The following is a 15249-nucleotide window of genomic DNA, read 5'->3' as shown; positions in this document are numbered from 1 at the left end:
ACGCAATCGTTTCTTTATGTTGTTCCCTGGAGTCAGTCCCTGAGGACTGCTTCCTGATGACATCAGGCAGGTTGTGAAAGACGGCAAGCTGTGATTGGTCAGGGATGTCTCATGACTGAGTCACAGTAAGAATTTATGACTCGACACTCCCCTAACACAACCAATATCTTTTCAAACATACGTACTGTGGTAGTTCGAACCTGAGATTAGAGAGTACAGAACAAAAATCAAACATACACTAAATATATTTGTCATTCAGTTTCCCCTGCAACTTGTGAGCTGAACTTTGTTTTGCCTTGTCAGACACATCAACATGCTGAATAGAAAAAAGCCAGGGTTTTTTCGTCCCACCATCATGCAGATGCCTAAATCTGACCATTAAATAGGAAGAGCTGTTAAAAGCATTTGATGAAGATGTAAACAAAATGTCTAAAGTACATTTAATGTGAAATAGATTTGTGTTGTGCAGCTGAATTGCTAACAGTTCTTTTAATGGCTTCTACTAATTCAAAACTAATGATCATCATTAAAGCAAACTTTAAAACTAACCTTGATTTATATTAGTGATGCTGTCCTTGTCATGACATTGTTTTATCAATGTGAGTGTAATAGACTGATCCATGAATTCATTTTCTGACTCCGATCATAGCTATTTGTTTCACTTTGACACCAAAACTAATCAAAGCCTTGGGTATATTGAGATAATGAGGAAACAATATCCTCAGAGGTGATCCACATTCGGACTAAATCTGTGCTTGATGTAAATTCCTTTAATATTGTCACATTTTAAACATCTACAACTATTGGATTTATGGTCAGTAGAGGTTGTACAAAGATGAATGATCCCGAATGGATGAATCTTAATAATGTATTGGATGTTGTGTCATGAAATTGGCTTCAGGGATGTAATTCAATCGATAATTCAGACTCTTCTTGTCAGTGCAGTCGTGCATCTTGTTCAAACGCTCAAAGTTTTCCTAAGTTATGACAAAATAAGTAACAGGCCACTCCCACTTGCATCAATCAATATGGCACTAAAGATTTTGGTTACCTCAGAGAATTAAAAGCTAAATTTGTGAAATTTGACCACTGAGATTCAAGGTGCACGTTTTTGGTATTTGTGTCGCCCCTATAGTTTGGTAATCCGGTTCCCAACCAAGGCCTGAAGATCTCTACTTAGATTTATGATGATTGTACAAATTCTCAGAGATATTGATTTGCTGAGCCCCACCCTGTGAAGTTATTTTAGTCAATGGTGATCATGTTTTTTGACCAATCTTGCTTATGTATGATAAAGTTCTGTCTCAGCCCATCACGTCTGAATATCTTTGATGTAATTGAAACTAAAATCCAACCAAGTTGTCAAAGCTGATCTATTTATTTTGCCCAGGGTTAATCTGGTCATGTTAGTCCACAATCTGGCAGCGTTTTCAGACACAACCTAAAGTCAAAGTTTTATTGTTGTTATATATTTTTCTATAGAGATAATAGGATAGTCATTTAAAAATATGTTTTGGGAAACAAAATAGAACCACAACCCAAGTGTCATTACCTAGTACGTGTTCAGTATGTAGCTCAGTCTGTTAACATTATATTCAATGACCTATGACCTGTCAGCTTTAGCTTTAGCCTAAATCTGTTGGCATGATAATCCATGACCTAAGGCCTGTTAGTTTAAGCCTTAGTTTTAAGCATGTGTAAAAGTAACTTTTAGTTTAAGCCTCAGTCTGTTAGCACAATTTAATGACCTTGGACCTGTTAGCTTTAACCTCTGTCTGTTAGCATGATGTCATGACCTTTGACCTATTAGCTTTAGCCTCAGTCTGTTAGCATGATGTGATGACCTCGGACCTGTTAGCTTTACACTCAGTCTGGTAGCGTTTTGTAAAAACTTAGTATCTGTTAGCGTTAGCTGATATTCAATTATGTGTAGAGACACAGGAGCTAATTAAGTACTGGGTTAATGGTTACCTTTTAAATCTGTATTTTAACACAGTAGTCATACTTTTATATCCCTGCTTGTGTTGATTTTCCTTTGCTATGACTGTGAAGCTCTTCGGTTCAACTCTGGGTTTTCAATGTGCCATATAAATAAATCAGATTTGACTTTACACCTGTTTTCTTCTTCCAAAGTGTATCTGTGTTTTTCTTCAGTTACAAACAGATACAAGTCGGATGACCAAATCTAAATTATTCAATTACACTGTTAAGAAATGGCTATCAACCGGGTTCGGGTTTGAATCCCGGTTTGGCAGGGATCTTTCTTTGTGGATTTTGCATGTCCTCTCTATGTTTGTGGGTTTCCACAGTCCATAGCTTGGGGCTAGGTTAACTTGAGACCCTAAATTGACCATAATATTGTGAATGGTAATCTCTGTAAACTGGCTCTGTGATATACTGGTTACCACTCTAGGGTAGACCCTTCCTGTCTGCCAATGTCAGCTATTGGCTCCAGCTCCCCTGCCACCCCCAAAAGAATAAGCAGTGTATATATAATAGATGAAGGGATGAATTTAATAAAGTGCAGTTTTGAGAAATTTGCACTGTGTAATTAAAAACTCTGAAAGCAGCCATTTTGTGTTGTGAACAGCCCATTTCAGCTTCAGACATCAAATGTCAAGTTTTCTTCACTTTCTGTCACCCTTGCCAAGAACTGCATGTCACCATAGCGATGTCTGTAACAGATCAATTTATTGTTAACAATCACTGTTTTGGTATAGCGTACTTCAGCAAATGGAGTAAAGAAAACACAGATTAAAATAAACTAGCTAACAATTGCAATAAAAAGAAATAAATAGAAAATAATCTGATTAAAGTCTAGTAATTCCATGTTCATATGAATACATAACATCTACAGTATAAGTTAATAAATTTAAGCTACTGTATAAATACATCACCAGCATGCACAATATTGTATTATGGAGAATATTGGAGCAGTTATCATCTTACACTGAAGAAACAGTATAATAGGCAAGTGCATTTCTTGACCAAGAAGAAACTGAAGACGATGTAAATCGACAAACCTCAAATCTGCTTTTAGAGCTTCAACTTAACATTGCATGTGCTCTATCCACAAATTGTACTTGGGTCTAAAATCAAGTCTGTTGTTATGAAGATAGCGTAACTGGAGTTTAAGGGTGGACTCGTTTATTGTTTAATAATTTCCAAGCATCACATTAGTTCAAATTCATTTGTCTGCTATCCAGATTTTTCAAATCATTTCATGAGCATAAGGACCCAATAGAAGTTGTTATAGTAACAACAATACTGACAATAAGAATTGTGTGTCCAAAAACAGTTAATTTATTCAATAAAGCACATCAGCACATGAGAGGGACAAGCTGCACTAACTTTACTTTATGGATTTGTATTTTAAGTTACAGTATGACTGTGACACATACCTGACACAAATCAAACAAAAACATTATTTTTTTAATGTTATCTTCAATAACAGACACAACCTGCTTCTCACTCAGCGATCATAATGTGGTGCAACTAAAGATGCCGGGTTTGTTTGTTACGTAATGAAGTTCGACACCCCAATAAGCATGTCTTTACTTCTGTAACCTGTCTGCTCCCCCACTCATTCTCGATCTCTCTCTCTCTCTCTCACTAATCAAGGCCATGACATTCAAGGTTACCCTAATTTTCTAGTTGCTCAAGCATCAGAACTCAATTTCTGAACTCCCCTCACAAAATACAATAACACAGCTCAGCTTCATTTGCGCGTTAAGACCAGTCTCTGCCAGTGTGAAGGTATTGTAACCTGACAGTCACACTGTGATGAACACCATACCTCTTGCTTCTACAGTGGTATTTTGGCAAATGCTGCAGAGGCTATCAAGGAGGGGGTTTCATTCTTTTTTTTTAATTTAAGGTTATTTCTCAAACTAAAATTGTCTTCCCTCCTCCTACTTTTTTCACTTTTAACTGGAAAAATAAAGAACAGCAGCCACGTTAGTACCATCAGCTTAGTTGGCTGCCGATGTTCAACCACCCCATCCCACCCTCCCTTTTTTTGTTTCTAAGAACTTTTTTCAAACTATTTTTATTTTGTCATCATTTGTGAGCGCGCATGTTGTGTTGTTTTGGCAGAATGAGGTTTTGGACTCTTTAATTGTTGCCCTCGCCGCCCTCGTCATCCTGCTGGTCACTTGTCCACAGCGTCAAGTTGTCTCGTAGCAGCTGCATGATGAGAGTGGAGTCTTTGTAGGAGTCCTCGTTGAGGGTGTCCAGCTCGGCGATGGCGTCATCGAAGGCGGTCTTGGCCAGGTGGCACGCCTGCTCAGGGGCGTTCTGGATCTCGTAGTAGAAGACGGAGTAGTTGAGAGCCAGGCCCAGGCGGATTGGATGGGTGGGCTGCATGTGCTCCTTGCTGATGTCATGGGCCTCGTTGTAGGACTTCTCAGAGGACTCAACCACCGCGGCTCTCTTCTCCCCCGTGGCCACCTCAGCCAGGTAGCGGTAGTAGTCGCCCTTCATCTTCAAGTAGAACACCTTGCTCTCCTGCTGCTCTTCATTGCAATTCTTGATCAGGAAGTTGTCAAGGAGGTTGAGCACATCCTGGCAGACGGTCTCCAGCTCCTTCTCAATCTTTTCCCGGTAGGCCCTCACCATCTCAATCTTCTTCTCATTGCCATCAGCCGACGTCTTCTGCTCAATACTAGAGATGACGCGCCAGGATGAGCGCCTCGCACCGACCACGTTCTTATAGGCCACAGAGAGCAGGTTCCTCTCCTCATTGGATAATGCTTCGTTCAGCTCTGTGACCTAAAAAAACAACAGAGAGATATATATGTAGGCATTAGCATGTGAATTGTTTAATTTATGTGAAATGTGAGGAAAGGTATCAAAAATTCAACAGCTGGTAATAAAATATGACCATCCACGCTAAAGTGTGTTAAATACAGCACATCCAGCTACAACAATTAAGAGACAACAGAATACGTAAAGAAACACAAAGCTACAATTGTGCCGAGTGGCTCCGAACAAACTCTACAACATCCAAGACAAGATCCACCGCATCCAGAAGAGTCAGACACGCCCGCACCACTATGACATCATCCTGTCAGGTGACTCATGATTGGCTGTCCAAAGGTCTGAAAGCTGCTTTTGTTTTGACAGGCCTGTGTCTGGCTGGAGGATTTAATCCTTTATACCCCACAGGGACTGTTCAGCAGAGGCATCTTTACAGACCTTTTCTGAGTGTAAAGCCTGTTGTTACTTTCTTTTTCAGCACAGATTTCAGTTCCATGAGCAGGGGGGCCCCTGCAGATCACATGGAACAGCTCTTCACAATGCTTTTACAAAACACTGTCGGTCAACATAACTTTACACTTTGGCTTTAAAACTGATATATACTTTATATTGACACAAAAATATCTTTCGGTTTAAATTTAATTTGTGCATCGAAGAAGTGGCAGACTGCACAAGGTAAAAGAAAATTCACTAAAAGTGGCGAATCATTTTTCATTCAATTATTTCTTTAAAAAAAGAAAGGGGACAAACATACAGCTTTTCTGCAGCAATGGAAGTAAATAAGGTGGAGGTAGTTAATCAAAACAACACATTTGTGGAAGATACTCCTCAAACTTCTTCAATAACTGTTTGGTCACATATTAACATAGTTTACCCTGGACACTTTGGACTGGGGAAAATTCCCAGTTGACAATTACACAAAGGCAATGTTCGGAGAAACACTGGCATCCATACAATAGATCTTTTAAATGCCAGTCCAACCAAAAATGGAGAATCATTTAGTAGACAGGATTCATCTTATGGAGACAAAATTCCATGGCCTTCATCCAATAGTTGTTGAGATATTTCTGTCTGGACCCAAGTGGTGGACAGACCAACACTGCCATTCTTAGAATACATATAGATATTTCATTTCTTATTTGCTGCAATATTTGTTTGTTATTTGCTTCATTGCAGTAAAAAAAGCCACAGCATCTTGCTCAAGCACACTGACACAGTAGAAAGCTTAATCCTCTAACCTTTGAGGTGCTTTGCAGTCACAACGAACTTGCAGCTGTGTTACTCTACAATAGCAAACACAAGCTGCTTATCAATGTTGCTGTTGTTATTACAGTCTCGATTGACACATATTTATGACTCATTATGTCCTCATCAAACAATTTTGTTCTTAGTATGAATTAACCCTTACATGTACGTTCACGCCCATCTTCACTTTCATTCTATGTGCTAGTCGAATTTTGAGCAGCAGAGCTGACCATGTTCATCAATAGGATTGCTTGAACTGTTAAAGGGAGGCGGTATAGGGCAAACAGCAATCTCTGATGCAATCTCCTGTTTCCATGGTGACTGCAAAATCTGCTTTGTTTGTGAGGAGCGAATTATCTCTGCTGGAGACAGTGGCCACAAGCTGCTAATACTTAGGACGCTGACGTAGTGGATGGTATGGGGAAAGATGCAGCACCGTGCACTAGTGCTAACAAGCTACCTCATGTATTGCACCTTTATAGTGACTAATACACGATTGTATTGGATAGATGGCTATTATGTTCATGATCCCAAGAGGATGATACCTCCTGACTTTGAAGATCCCTGAATTTACAACTATCGTGATCATGAGACAAACCTATGTGAAATGTGTGACAACAACTATGATTAAAATGATTGGTACGAGATTAGGTACAGATATTTAATGTCCCTTAAAGATTAATTCTATAGATTTTTATGATACCTGGCTTTTCCTCTAATGCAATTAGAAGGTACATGTTTTTAGTTAACCACTGGATATCTTGACGTATGCTGCATAAATTGGCAGAACATCATGTAAAGACATTTAAGATTCCTACACAATGTGTCCTTACTACCTCGATATGCAATATCTTGTCTATTTATTTAGCTCAACCAACAGGTTTAAATTTTCATTTAAAATGAAATATCTCAACATCTGTTTGATAGATTAGTGTCAAATTTTGGGACTAATCCAGGGGGACCTCAAATAGCTATTTGAGGTCCCAGGGGGAAAAGTGTTCATCCACTAACTTTCCATATGTGCCTTTTATTGAGTCAAAATATCCATTTTTCTGACAACTTTGAGATCAAATACTGGCAAAACTGATGTGATTTCGATCAGCCTCTGCAGCACTAACCCTAACCCATTTTTCATCCCACTGTATCTCTTTCCTCTGTTGCCAGCATAAAATCAAATATCAAATTAGCCAATCAGACACCAAAGTGATGCCAAGAAATTTACAGACAACCTTAATGTTAATCAGAGAAAACAAATACTGATAAATTTGATCTCATGACTTGCTCTGAACAGCCATCCGGAAGTGATTCTTTTTCAATTTTCCACAGCTCATCAGCAAGGCTTAGCGCCTTATCATCAGTATGCTTTTGCAATGTACTGAACTATGCAGCCTCTAAAGGACCAGTACCAGAGTGGGGGAGGTTTATGTTTGTTCACCAAGGAGTGTTTGTGCATGAAACATCGTAATTTTTTTTACAACGGTCATATCTAAAGTAACCTCTGTACTGGCAAACAATAAAATGACATCCGTTGCATAATGACCCCACTTACAAGCCTAGGAGAATGTAACCCTACCTCCCCTCATTAGTCATCCCTGAAGAAAAACCTCTACTCTACACAGCTCTATGCTTCAGTTCATTAGATGACAATTAGTCTAAATGAGTAGTTTAGCTGCAGAAAATGCAACAAGAAGACTGGGTCAGCACTTGAGCAACAGAGAGGTCAGAAAAAACAATTCTAAACAACCCATCTGTACAAACATGGCTGCAATTGTTTCAGAGGGCTGCAGGGTGAGCAGAAAGCCCTGACGGAAGCTCTGGTGCGGGATGACAATAGAGCTCTGTCTACCCATAAAGCTCATCAATTGCGCCTGCTCTCTCATTACTCCTCCTTGCACTAGGCGGTCAAAATTCCATACAAGTGTTAATACAAACAAAAGCCCAGCCAGGACAATCAATAACTTCGTCTTTGACAGCCTTACTGCATGGCCATTAATATCCGCAGTAAGAGCTGCATGGCTGGGGGTGTGAGAGGATCTGAGTGGAAGCTAGGTTATTCCCACTACTTTACATTTTCATGTAAAAGTAACAATCCACACCTACATGGTAGAGGCTTGCCACAGTCCCACAACTCCCCATTTTTCTTCCTGTTCCAGGCTTTACTTCTGTCTTTTCCCTGCTCATTTGCTGTCACTCTCCGGTCTCCTAACTTGATGTGACAACCCCCTCCTGCCCCCCTACTGACCCTCTTTCAGGCAGCACAGCACAAAGGCACCGTGGTCTACCTGACGTCACTGGCGGTGTGAATGGGGCTAGCTGGTTTAGCTTAAATGAGCCTGGTACTAAAAAAAGAATGGTGACCGAGGGAAACACCACAACACCTGGCATCCACGGACCTCAGCGACAGGGAGGGTTCAGAGTATGTGAGTGTCTTAGTAAAGAAGCGGAAGCCTCAGGTTGCTGTTTGTTGCTATGCTACCACCTATGACATTAGCTTTTCCATAATTACAGCTGAGACCCAAAAATAAGATGCACTAAAGGCTGATCACTCAAACAGAAAGATGCCTAGACCTAATGAGGCGACCGGACTGGTATGGAGAGAGGCCAAACACTCGTTAATGTGAGCTGGGGGGCACTCTGTTGGTATTCTACTGTGATTGAATAAACAGTCAACACACCATGTAACCAAAAGTGAAAAATGACATAATGGTTCAGATATAATCTAGAAAATAATGGCTTATTAAAAAATATAATAGATGTACAGTGTAAGTATATTGGGTCCCACATTTTGTCCTGTTAAGCTGTTTCTGACAAATGCAGATGTATTCTCAGATGACTGAGGACCCATCTCGCCCATTCAATTCCATGACAACATAGAAAGAACAATACCAGCTGTGGCTGGCTATAACAACTTCACAGTTGTGTTTTCATTGATAGTTAGCTGGTATACAATTCTTAGAAACTCATTAGGTCACTACTAATAAAAAGTAAATTCTGCAATTCCAGATGATAACTTGGTTTTTACTAGTGTAATCACATGTTGACTAATTGTATTACTAACAATGACACTACTGAGATTATTGGGTAATAGCATGACTAATAGTTGGTCATAGACTGTCTCTATGCCACAGGATGTTGTTTCACTCTTTTCATCAGTCCCTGCTCTTCCCAGACAATAACCCTGCTAACTCATTCAGGTGCATAAAATTCCCAATATATAACCGCCATCATGGTGCTTAGGAAATATGAACCAACCATTCCTGTATCTTTAAATAGCTTCAAGTGAAGATGTATGTATTGAACCGAGAATCAAAAACCCAGAACCCAAACAAAAAAGCTTACAGTAGGGAGGAATTTTTTTTAGAAGCTGGAAAGAATTACAATTCAGCAACATCTAACATTTTTAAAAGCCCTTCTTAAGATCGTAGTGCAGTGTCCTTGTCTGGCCCGGAGCCATTGCTGACCAAGCCATTACCTAGCTTACTGTACGCTGGTAATTGTGTCACTGTCACTACGACAGTATTACTGAGGAGTGACTGTGTCTCCTCAAAGACAATTGTGCAGTTATTCAACATCTGTGTGTGCTGGATCCTGCCACATCGCTTCTAAAGTAAATGGTGTTTGAATGCTGAAGGAGAACAATTGTGTGTGTGTTGTGAGATACAAAATCCAGGAAGTCCAGTTAAAAGGTAAATGCCTTAGAAGGCATATCAGTTGGTTAATCGTGATGTGTTTTCCCCATATAATAATGAACTTGTGACAACACCCATTTTAAAGATCACACTGATTATTTGACAAAAAGAAAAAGATGAGTATCAGCTCAATATCTGCAGATCGCTCACGTCTATCTTTAACATCAGATTTTGCTGTGAGAAACCTCACTCCTGTGGTGACAACACCTGGAAGAGAAATGTTAAAATCCTACATGTTCTTGTTCACACTCCACACTGAGAAGAGGTTTTCAATAACTAATCTATGTGATTCCTTTCTTGTTTTTAATCTTTAGCTGTCCTTGCCTTCTTATGAACTATAATACAACTGCAGGTCAATGTCAATGTGATGCTGCTTGCTTTAGTGCCCCTGCACTCATTTAACATGACTTAAAACTGAATTCAGCAAAACTGAATGATGCATCACGATAAGTACTGTTAAGCAATATCACAGTTCACATGTGACTGTGAACTGTCACTCGTCACTCACCACCGAGTCAAGACACATCGCAGGACAACCTCGAATGTCCTCAGATGACATTGGCTGCATTGCATTTGTAATTGGACTGAGGTTTAGGAGAGCGCTCATACTTCAGAAATAAAGCAATCTAAGATTGATGCTTCCTATGCCAACTAGACAAATACTGAAAGAGGAAGATGAGGATAAACTAACAGGAAGCGGAGACTGAGAGGAGACAGACATTTGCTGGGGCTATATAGCCCATTTCCTAGTTTTGTGCAATGATTGAATCTAAAATAAAGCTCAGCATGTGTCAAATACAAAAAAAACATAGTCCTCCAGTTACATTTTGTGAAAATTTAGAGACTATGAGTCTCATTTTAACTTGAAGGTATGTCCCTAAAGATGCAGCATCCCACTCACACCCACTCCTGTGGAGATTTTGATCGCTCCTGCACAGTGCACACAACAATGATTTCTGTTAGAAAATGTGTCTTGCTGGAAAGACACAGGTAGCCGAACAATTTTGATTTAAACAGTGACAACTTCAGGTGTCAAAACATATTATGGTTCAGGTCCCTATTTCTCTATGTATGTTGTTTCCCATAGCAACAGACAAATCAGATGCCCTTGACTTCAGAGAAACAGTTTCCAACTGTTTTTCTGGCAATTTAAAGAAGGGTTGACACTGACATTTAAATATAACGTACAACAGAAGAAACCAGTAGTTAATGGTTTATCAGTATCTGGTTGTATATTGTTCCATACACTACATTTACAGCATGTGAACAGCAATAACAGTCAGCCTACGATGCCCCCCGTCCTCATCATCATCATGGTACCCAGCATTAAATTAATCAATTTGATCATTAGCTATCTTGCTGCACTGTGATAAATTCAGACATTACTGCAATTTCTTCATTCAATTCAGTAAAAACGTCATCACATAGTAAATATATATGAAATACAGATACTATGGAGCAGCTGGAATGCAGGCTTTCTGTTAATGTATTGAACGAACTTCCATGGCAGAGTAATGTTCTCAGTTTATTGTGTGTGATGGAAGCCCTGGGTCACTGTGCCATGCACTTCCTGAGACACATAGTTCACAGCTCTGCAGCTGGATGAGTGTGTAACTGTTCACGTCATGTGTGAAGAATGGCACAGATAGGAATGTTGTCATGTCTCTGAAGGAGTTGCATTCACAACGTGGATGAAATGAGTGATAGTAATAATTGGTAGCTTATTTTGGTTGGTGACATAGAAACTGTGTAAAATAAGACTAACACCACTGCTGTTGGATGTCATATGGTTTGAAAAGGCCCAGTAACCATCATTCCAAGTGATTTCGTAGCCTCGCTCTCAATTTGGACCAAACTTGAATCGGACATTGCCTGTCGCTGCTTTGGTAATCAAACTTTTAATATTTAATAAACAGTATTTTGAACATTCATGTTTGACTGGCAGTTTTAAAGAAAAGCTAATGAGATAGAAAGAGGCAGAGAGAGAAGGTAATTGAAATGTAACTTTTATTGTGCAGTAGCATTATGTAATACAATTCTTAGTAACTCTCTGTTATCAGGGATTTGTATTCAGCTACAGGTGCAGACTGTTATCTCTGACAATGATCATGCCCAGGTATTTACTTGTGAATGCAGTCAAACCTGCGTTGAACATAGTTCATGTGAAAGAAGAACATGTGTGGTATGAAAGCAAACATTGTCTTAGAGTTTTCTGTTCAGAAAGTTTAAAAATTACTTGACAATTAGTGATTTTTTGTTTCTTTGAGAGCAGAAGTAAAACTTTATACCAAAAAGCACTGCTCACACTAAGAAATACTCTTCGTGTGTATATAATCTTTATTATTTAACCTTTGATTTGGTGAATGAGTTAAAAAAAATTGTTGTCTTCTTTTATCAGTATAATTATAACTAAAGAAAACTAAATGTGTTTAGTTTAAAGTGACTGGGCTACAACACAAAAATACTTTTCTTTTAAGAGACAATGGTGAAAAACACTTAACATTCTCCAAACACTGGAAATGTATTTACTATAATAAAATGAGTGTATTGATTTAGCTTTGTGAGGCCAACCTTAAGAATGAATCCTTACTGTGCCCAATGTGGATGCAATGGTTTCATCAAATATGCAAACTGTAGTACAGGTAATATTCACAATGTTAAAAAATGGCTCTTAAGAACAATGATTAACTGCATGACCATTTTTAATAAATTCAGTCTAAGTACAAGATACAGTTACACACTGCAGAGTAGATATACATAATATATTGCATATTTTGGTAATACTTTGCAGGCAAAACCCTTGAAAGCAAGGACTTTAACTCTGGGGCATTTTTGTGATGACATCATCTTCATCCTCAGTATTGAGAGAGGGATGTTTGAGTTGCTAAAAGTTACCCAATTTACATAAGTGGTAACATTTACCCCATTCCTGTAGCACAAATCACACATTTTGGAGCTTTTTTGAGATTTCAATGGACTTCAATCATTCCGTGTGAGCAATATAGGGTCAAAACATTAAAAAAACGTATTTCTTAAATCTTATTTTCTTTTTTCCTAGTTATATGTCCTAACTCAAGGTCTAAGGTGAACAGAAAAACACCAAGTGATTGCAATGTAAGCTTGGGACCCAGGTTCAATAAATCTTATCATTTGTCCTTTATCTCTTGGTAGAGAAAGTTGTGTCTCAGTTATTGAAGCTTTAAGCTTATAACTGATGTGACCTGCTGTACAGTTCACTATAATCTTACAATTTACGGTGGTAAAAAAATTTAAATTACAGTGCTAAGAGCGGCCCACCAACATTATCATTATTTTTTGGTTTGCCTGGTTCCTGTTCTCTGAAGCGTTACAATCCCCTGAAGGATGGGAGCAGTGCAGCGTGCTGTGATCCTGGTTATTTGGTTCCGTTGGCACGGTTACCATGCCTGCAGTGGCAAGGGATTCCCCTCAAATGATGGGCGAGGCAGCAGACACACCCCGCTGCCCAGTGCTGCAGAGAGACTGGCTGGGTGAGGGGCAGCTCTCTCCCTCGCTCACTCTCTCTGACTCGGCATAAATTGGAAGGGGTGGAGCTCAGCCCCCTCTGGTATCACCACTACACCCTGGTCCTAAAGTGCAGTGCACACCATGGCCTTTAAATACGCTGACAGCTTACTTGTTGACTCCTAGAGTTGAAGCTGATGTAGAGACAGGATCTTCCAACTTATTTTGTCTTGAAAGCTGCTCACAGCTTTAGCATACACTGCTGACACTGCTGCTGGTGGCAAACAGACAGGAGTCATAGAAATCTGATTATATATAGATTCAAATGATAGAGATATGACACCCAATCTAAGGCCTTTGGATATAAATTAAAATAGAGGATAAAGCTAATATTAATTATTTTATTAGCACTTTAAAGACACCATTGGTGTCCACAGCCATAATTTGAGCCTCCATTAAGATATTAAGACCAATCCTTGTGATAAAAGGAGAGTGGGCCTAGTCACACCTCACATCTCACCACCCCTACTCTTCCCCTGCCAATGTGTCTATCCCTGTGCGATGCCATTGTCCAGATCACTGATGATATGGCGCGATGCAGCCTTTTGTGGGGCTGTGATGAAAAGGCTGCCTGTGAAATGGTGCACTACGGGTGGGCCTGTGCTGCATCTTGGCAGATGCTGCGGCACGCCTCTGTGTGTGGAGACCTGCTGGAGGAGGCTGAGGACGCAGGGATGCGGCTGCTGCACAGCATCGATTAGACAACAGGCAGCTCGTCATGCCACAGCTCGCACACCAACAAAAAAACTGCATTTGCTGCAATATGACATCTACTGAGCTTTGACAATGGAAAGCTGTCCCTACACCCACGTCTGAGGAGCGAACGCTTCGTCGTTTGCGCGTTTCCTTCTGCGCTAATCGATTACGATCATCAACCTTCAGCTGTTTCCGATGCGCACGAATATGAGGACAGAGTGTGTGGCTGGTGTTACACACATTCACACACACACACACACGATCTGGTGCTCAGCATCGAGCAAATCCGAACACGACCGTCACCTCAGCCTACGATGCCCCCCGTCCTCATCCTCATCATGGTACCCAGCTGTACACCTCGTCCTCTGCAGATCTTTCTCCGCGGTCCCTCCTATATTCTCACAGCTCCATTTGCGCCACGCACACAGTCAAACAACGGTGCTGTGCGTTATTTCTGTGCGTTGTTTCCATCGCTGGTTTTCAGCCTTGTAGAGAGGAGACCGGCCAAAGGCACCGCCCCAAGATCAAACAGTCCGCATTTCACACACAACCACGATCCACCGCAGCCCCCCGCCGCCGCCGCGCCGGGCGGGGAGCCACCGCACCTCGCTGCATCTGAGCCGTGGAGGTGAGCTGAGGCAAATGTCAGGGGAGAAAGTGACCACGGGGCTCTCTGGGCCTTGCACCGCCCTGATAGCGATGCTGGTCAGACAAACCCCAGCACAGCGGTGATTTATCCCAGTCATGTCTTCTTCTCGCATGTCGTGTGTGCTCCCGTCCACCACCTCAATGACGCGTCCTCTCTACTGTCACACGGAGCCGCCGGCTGCTGTGCGCGCGTCACTGCCCTCATGCTTGCACGGAGCTGGCAGCAGTGTGGAGGAGAAAGTTGGTGACAAAGGAAGCTACTTACCGACTTCATGGCAGCTGCCATATCATCATACCGCTCCGCCTGCTCGGCCAGCCGGGCTTTCTGCACCAGTTGCTCGCGGTCTACCATTGTGGTCGTCGTCGTCGTGTGTGTGTGTGTGTGTGTGGAGTGTGTGTGACACAGAGAGCGTATCTGTGAGAGAGAGTGTGTGTGTGTTTGTGGAGCCGGACGTGGTAATGTGAACGTGTTTGAAGCAGAGCGGAGATGGAAGCTCCTCGCTCTGCAGCTGCTGTCTGTCCGTCTGTCTGTCGCCCCGCCCCCCCGGTGGAGTCACCACCCACAGGAGGCGTGTCCTCACACGGAGTGACAGCAGCCTCAGGCGTTATTACACATTTAAAAGATAAGAATTATAACACTTACTTCAGTTCAAACGTAATAACAATGAAA

The 15249-nt window shown here is 41.0% G+C and overlaps 1 protein-coding gene across 1 annotated transcript; it reads right to left on the bottom strand.

Moving 5' to 3' along the window:
* Window positions 1-4082: 4082 nt before the first annotated feature.
* On the bottom strand, window positions 4083-14938 carry ywhag1 (3-monooxygenase/tryptophan 5-monooxygenase activation protein, gamma polypeptide 1). Its single transcript, XM_061085981.1, has 2 exons — window positions 14845-14938; window positions 4083-4770 (listed from the first exon to the last, which is right to left on the bottom strand). The coding sequence occupies exons 1-2, from the start codon at window positions 14929-14931 to the stop codon at window positions 4114-4116; spliced, it is 744 nt and encodes a 247-aa protein (XP_060941964.1). The 5' UTR covers window positions 14932-14938; the 3' UTR covers window positions 4083-4113.
* Between the last annotated feature and the right edge of the window lie 311 nt (window positions 14939-15249).

Source organism: Limanda limanda, chromosome 14, assembly GCF_963576545.1.
Source record: "Limanda limanda chromosome 14, fLimLim1.1, whole genome shotgun sequence".
NCBI classification, from domain to species: Eukaryota; Metazoa; Chordata; class Actinopteri; order Pleuronectiformes; family Pleuronectidae; genus Limanda; species Limanda limanda.
This window is presented reverse-complemented; position numbering and strand designations above follow the sequence as displayed.

What these genes read in the sequence shown, in the direction of transcription:
- ywhag1 (XM_061085981.1), bottom strand. Translation starts at nt 14,931, where the DNA reads ATGGTAGACCGCGAGCAACTGGTGCAGAAAGCCCGGCTGGCCGAGCAG. An exon ending in TGGCAGCTGCCATGAAGTCG is followed by an intron (nt 4,771 to 14,844) that starts GTAAGTAGCTTC and finishes TTGTTTTTTTAG; the next exon opens with GTCACAGAGCTGAACGAAGC.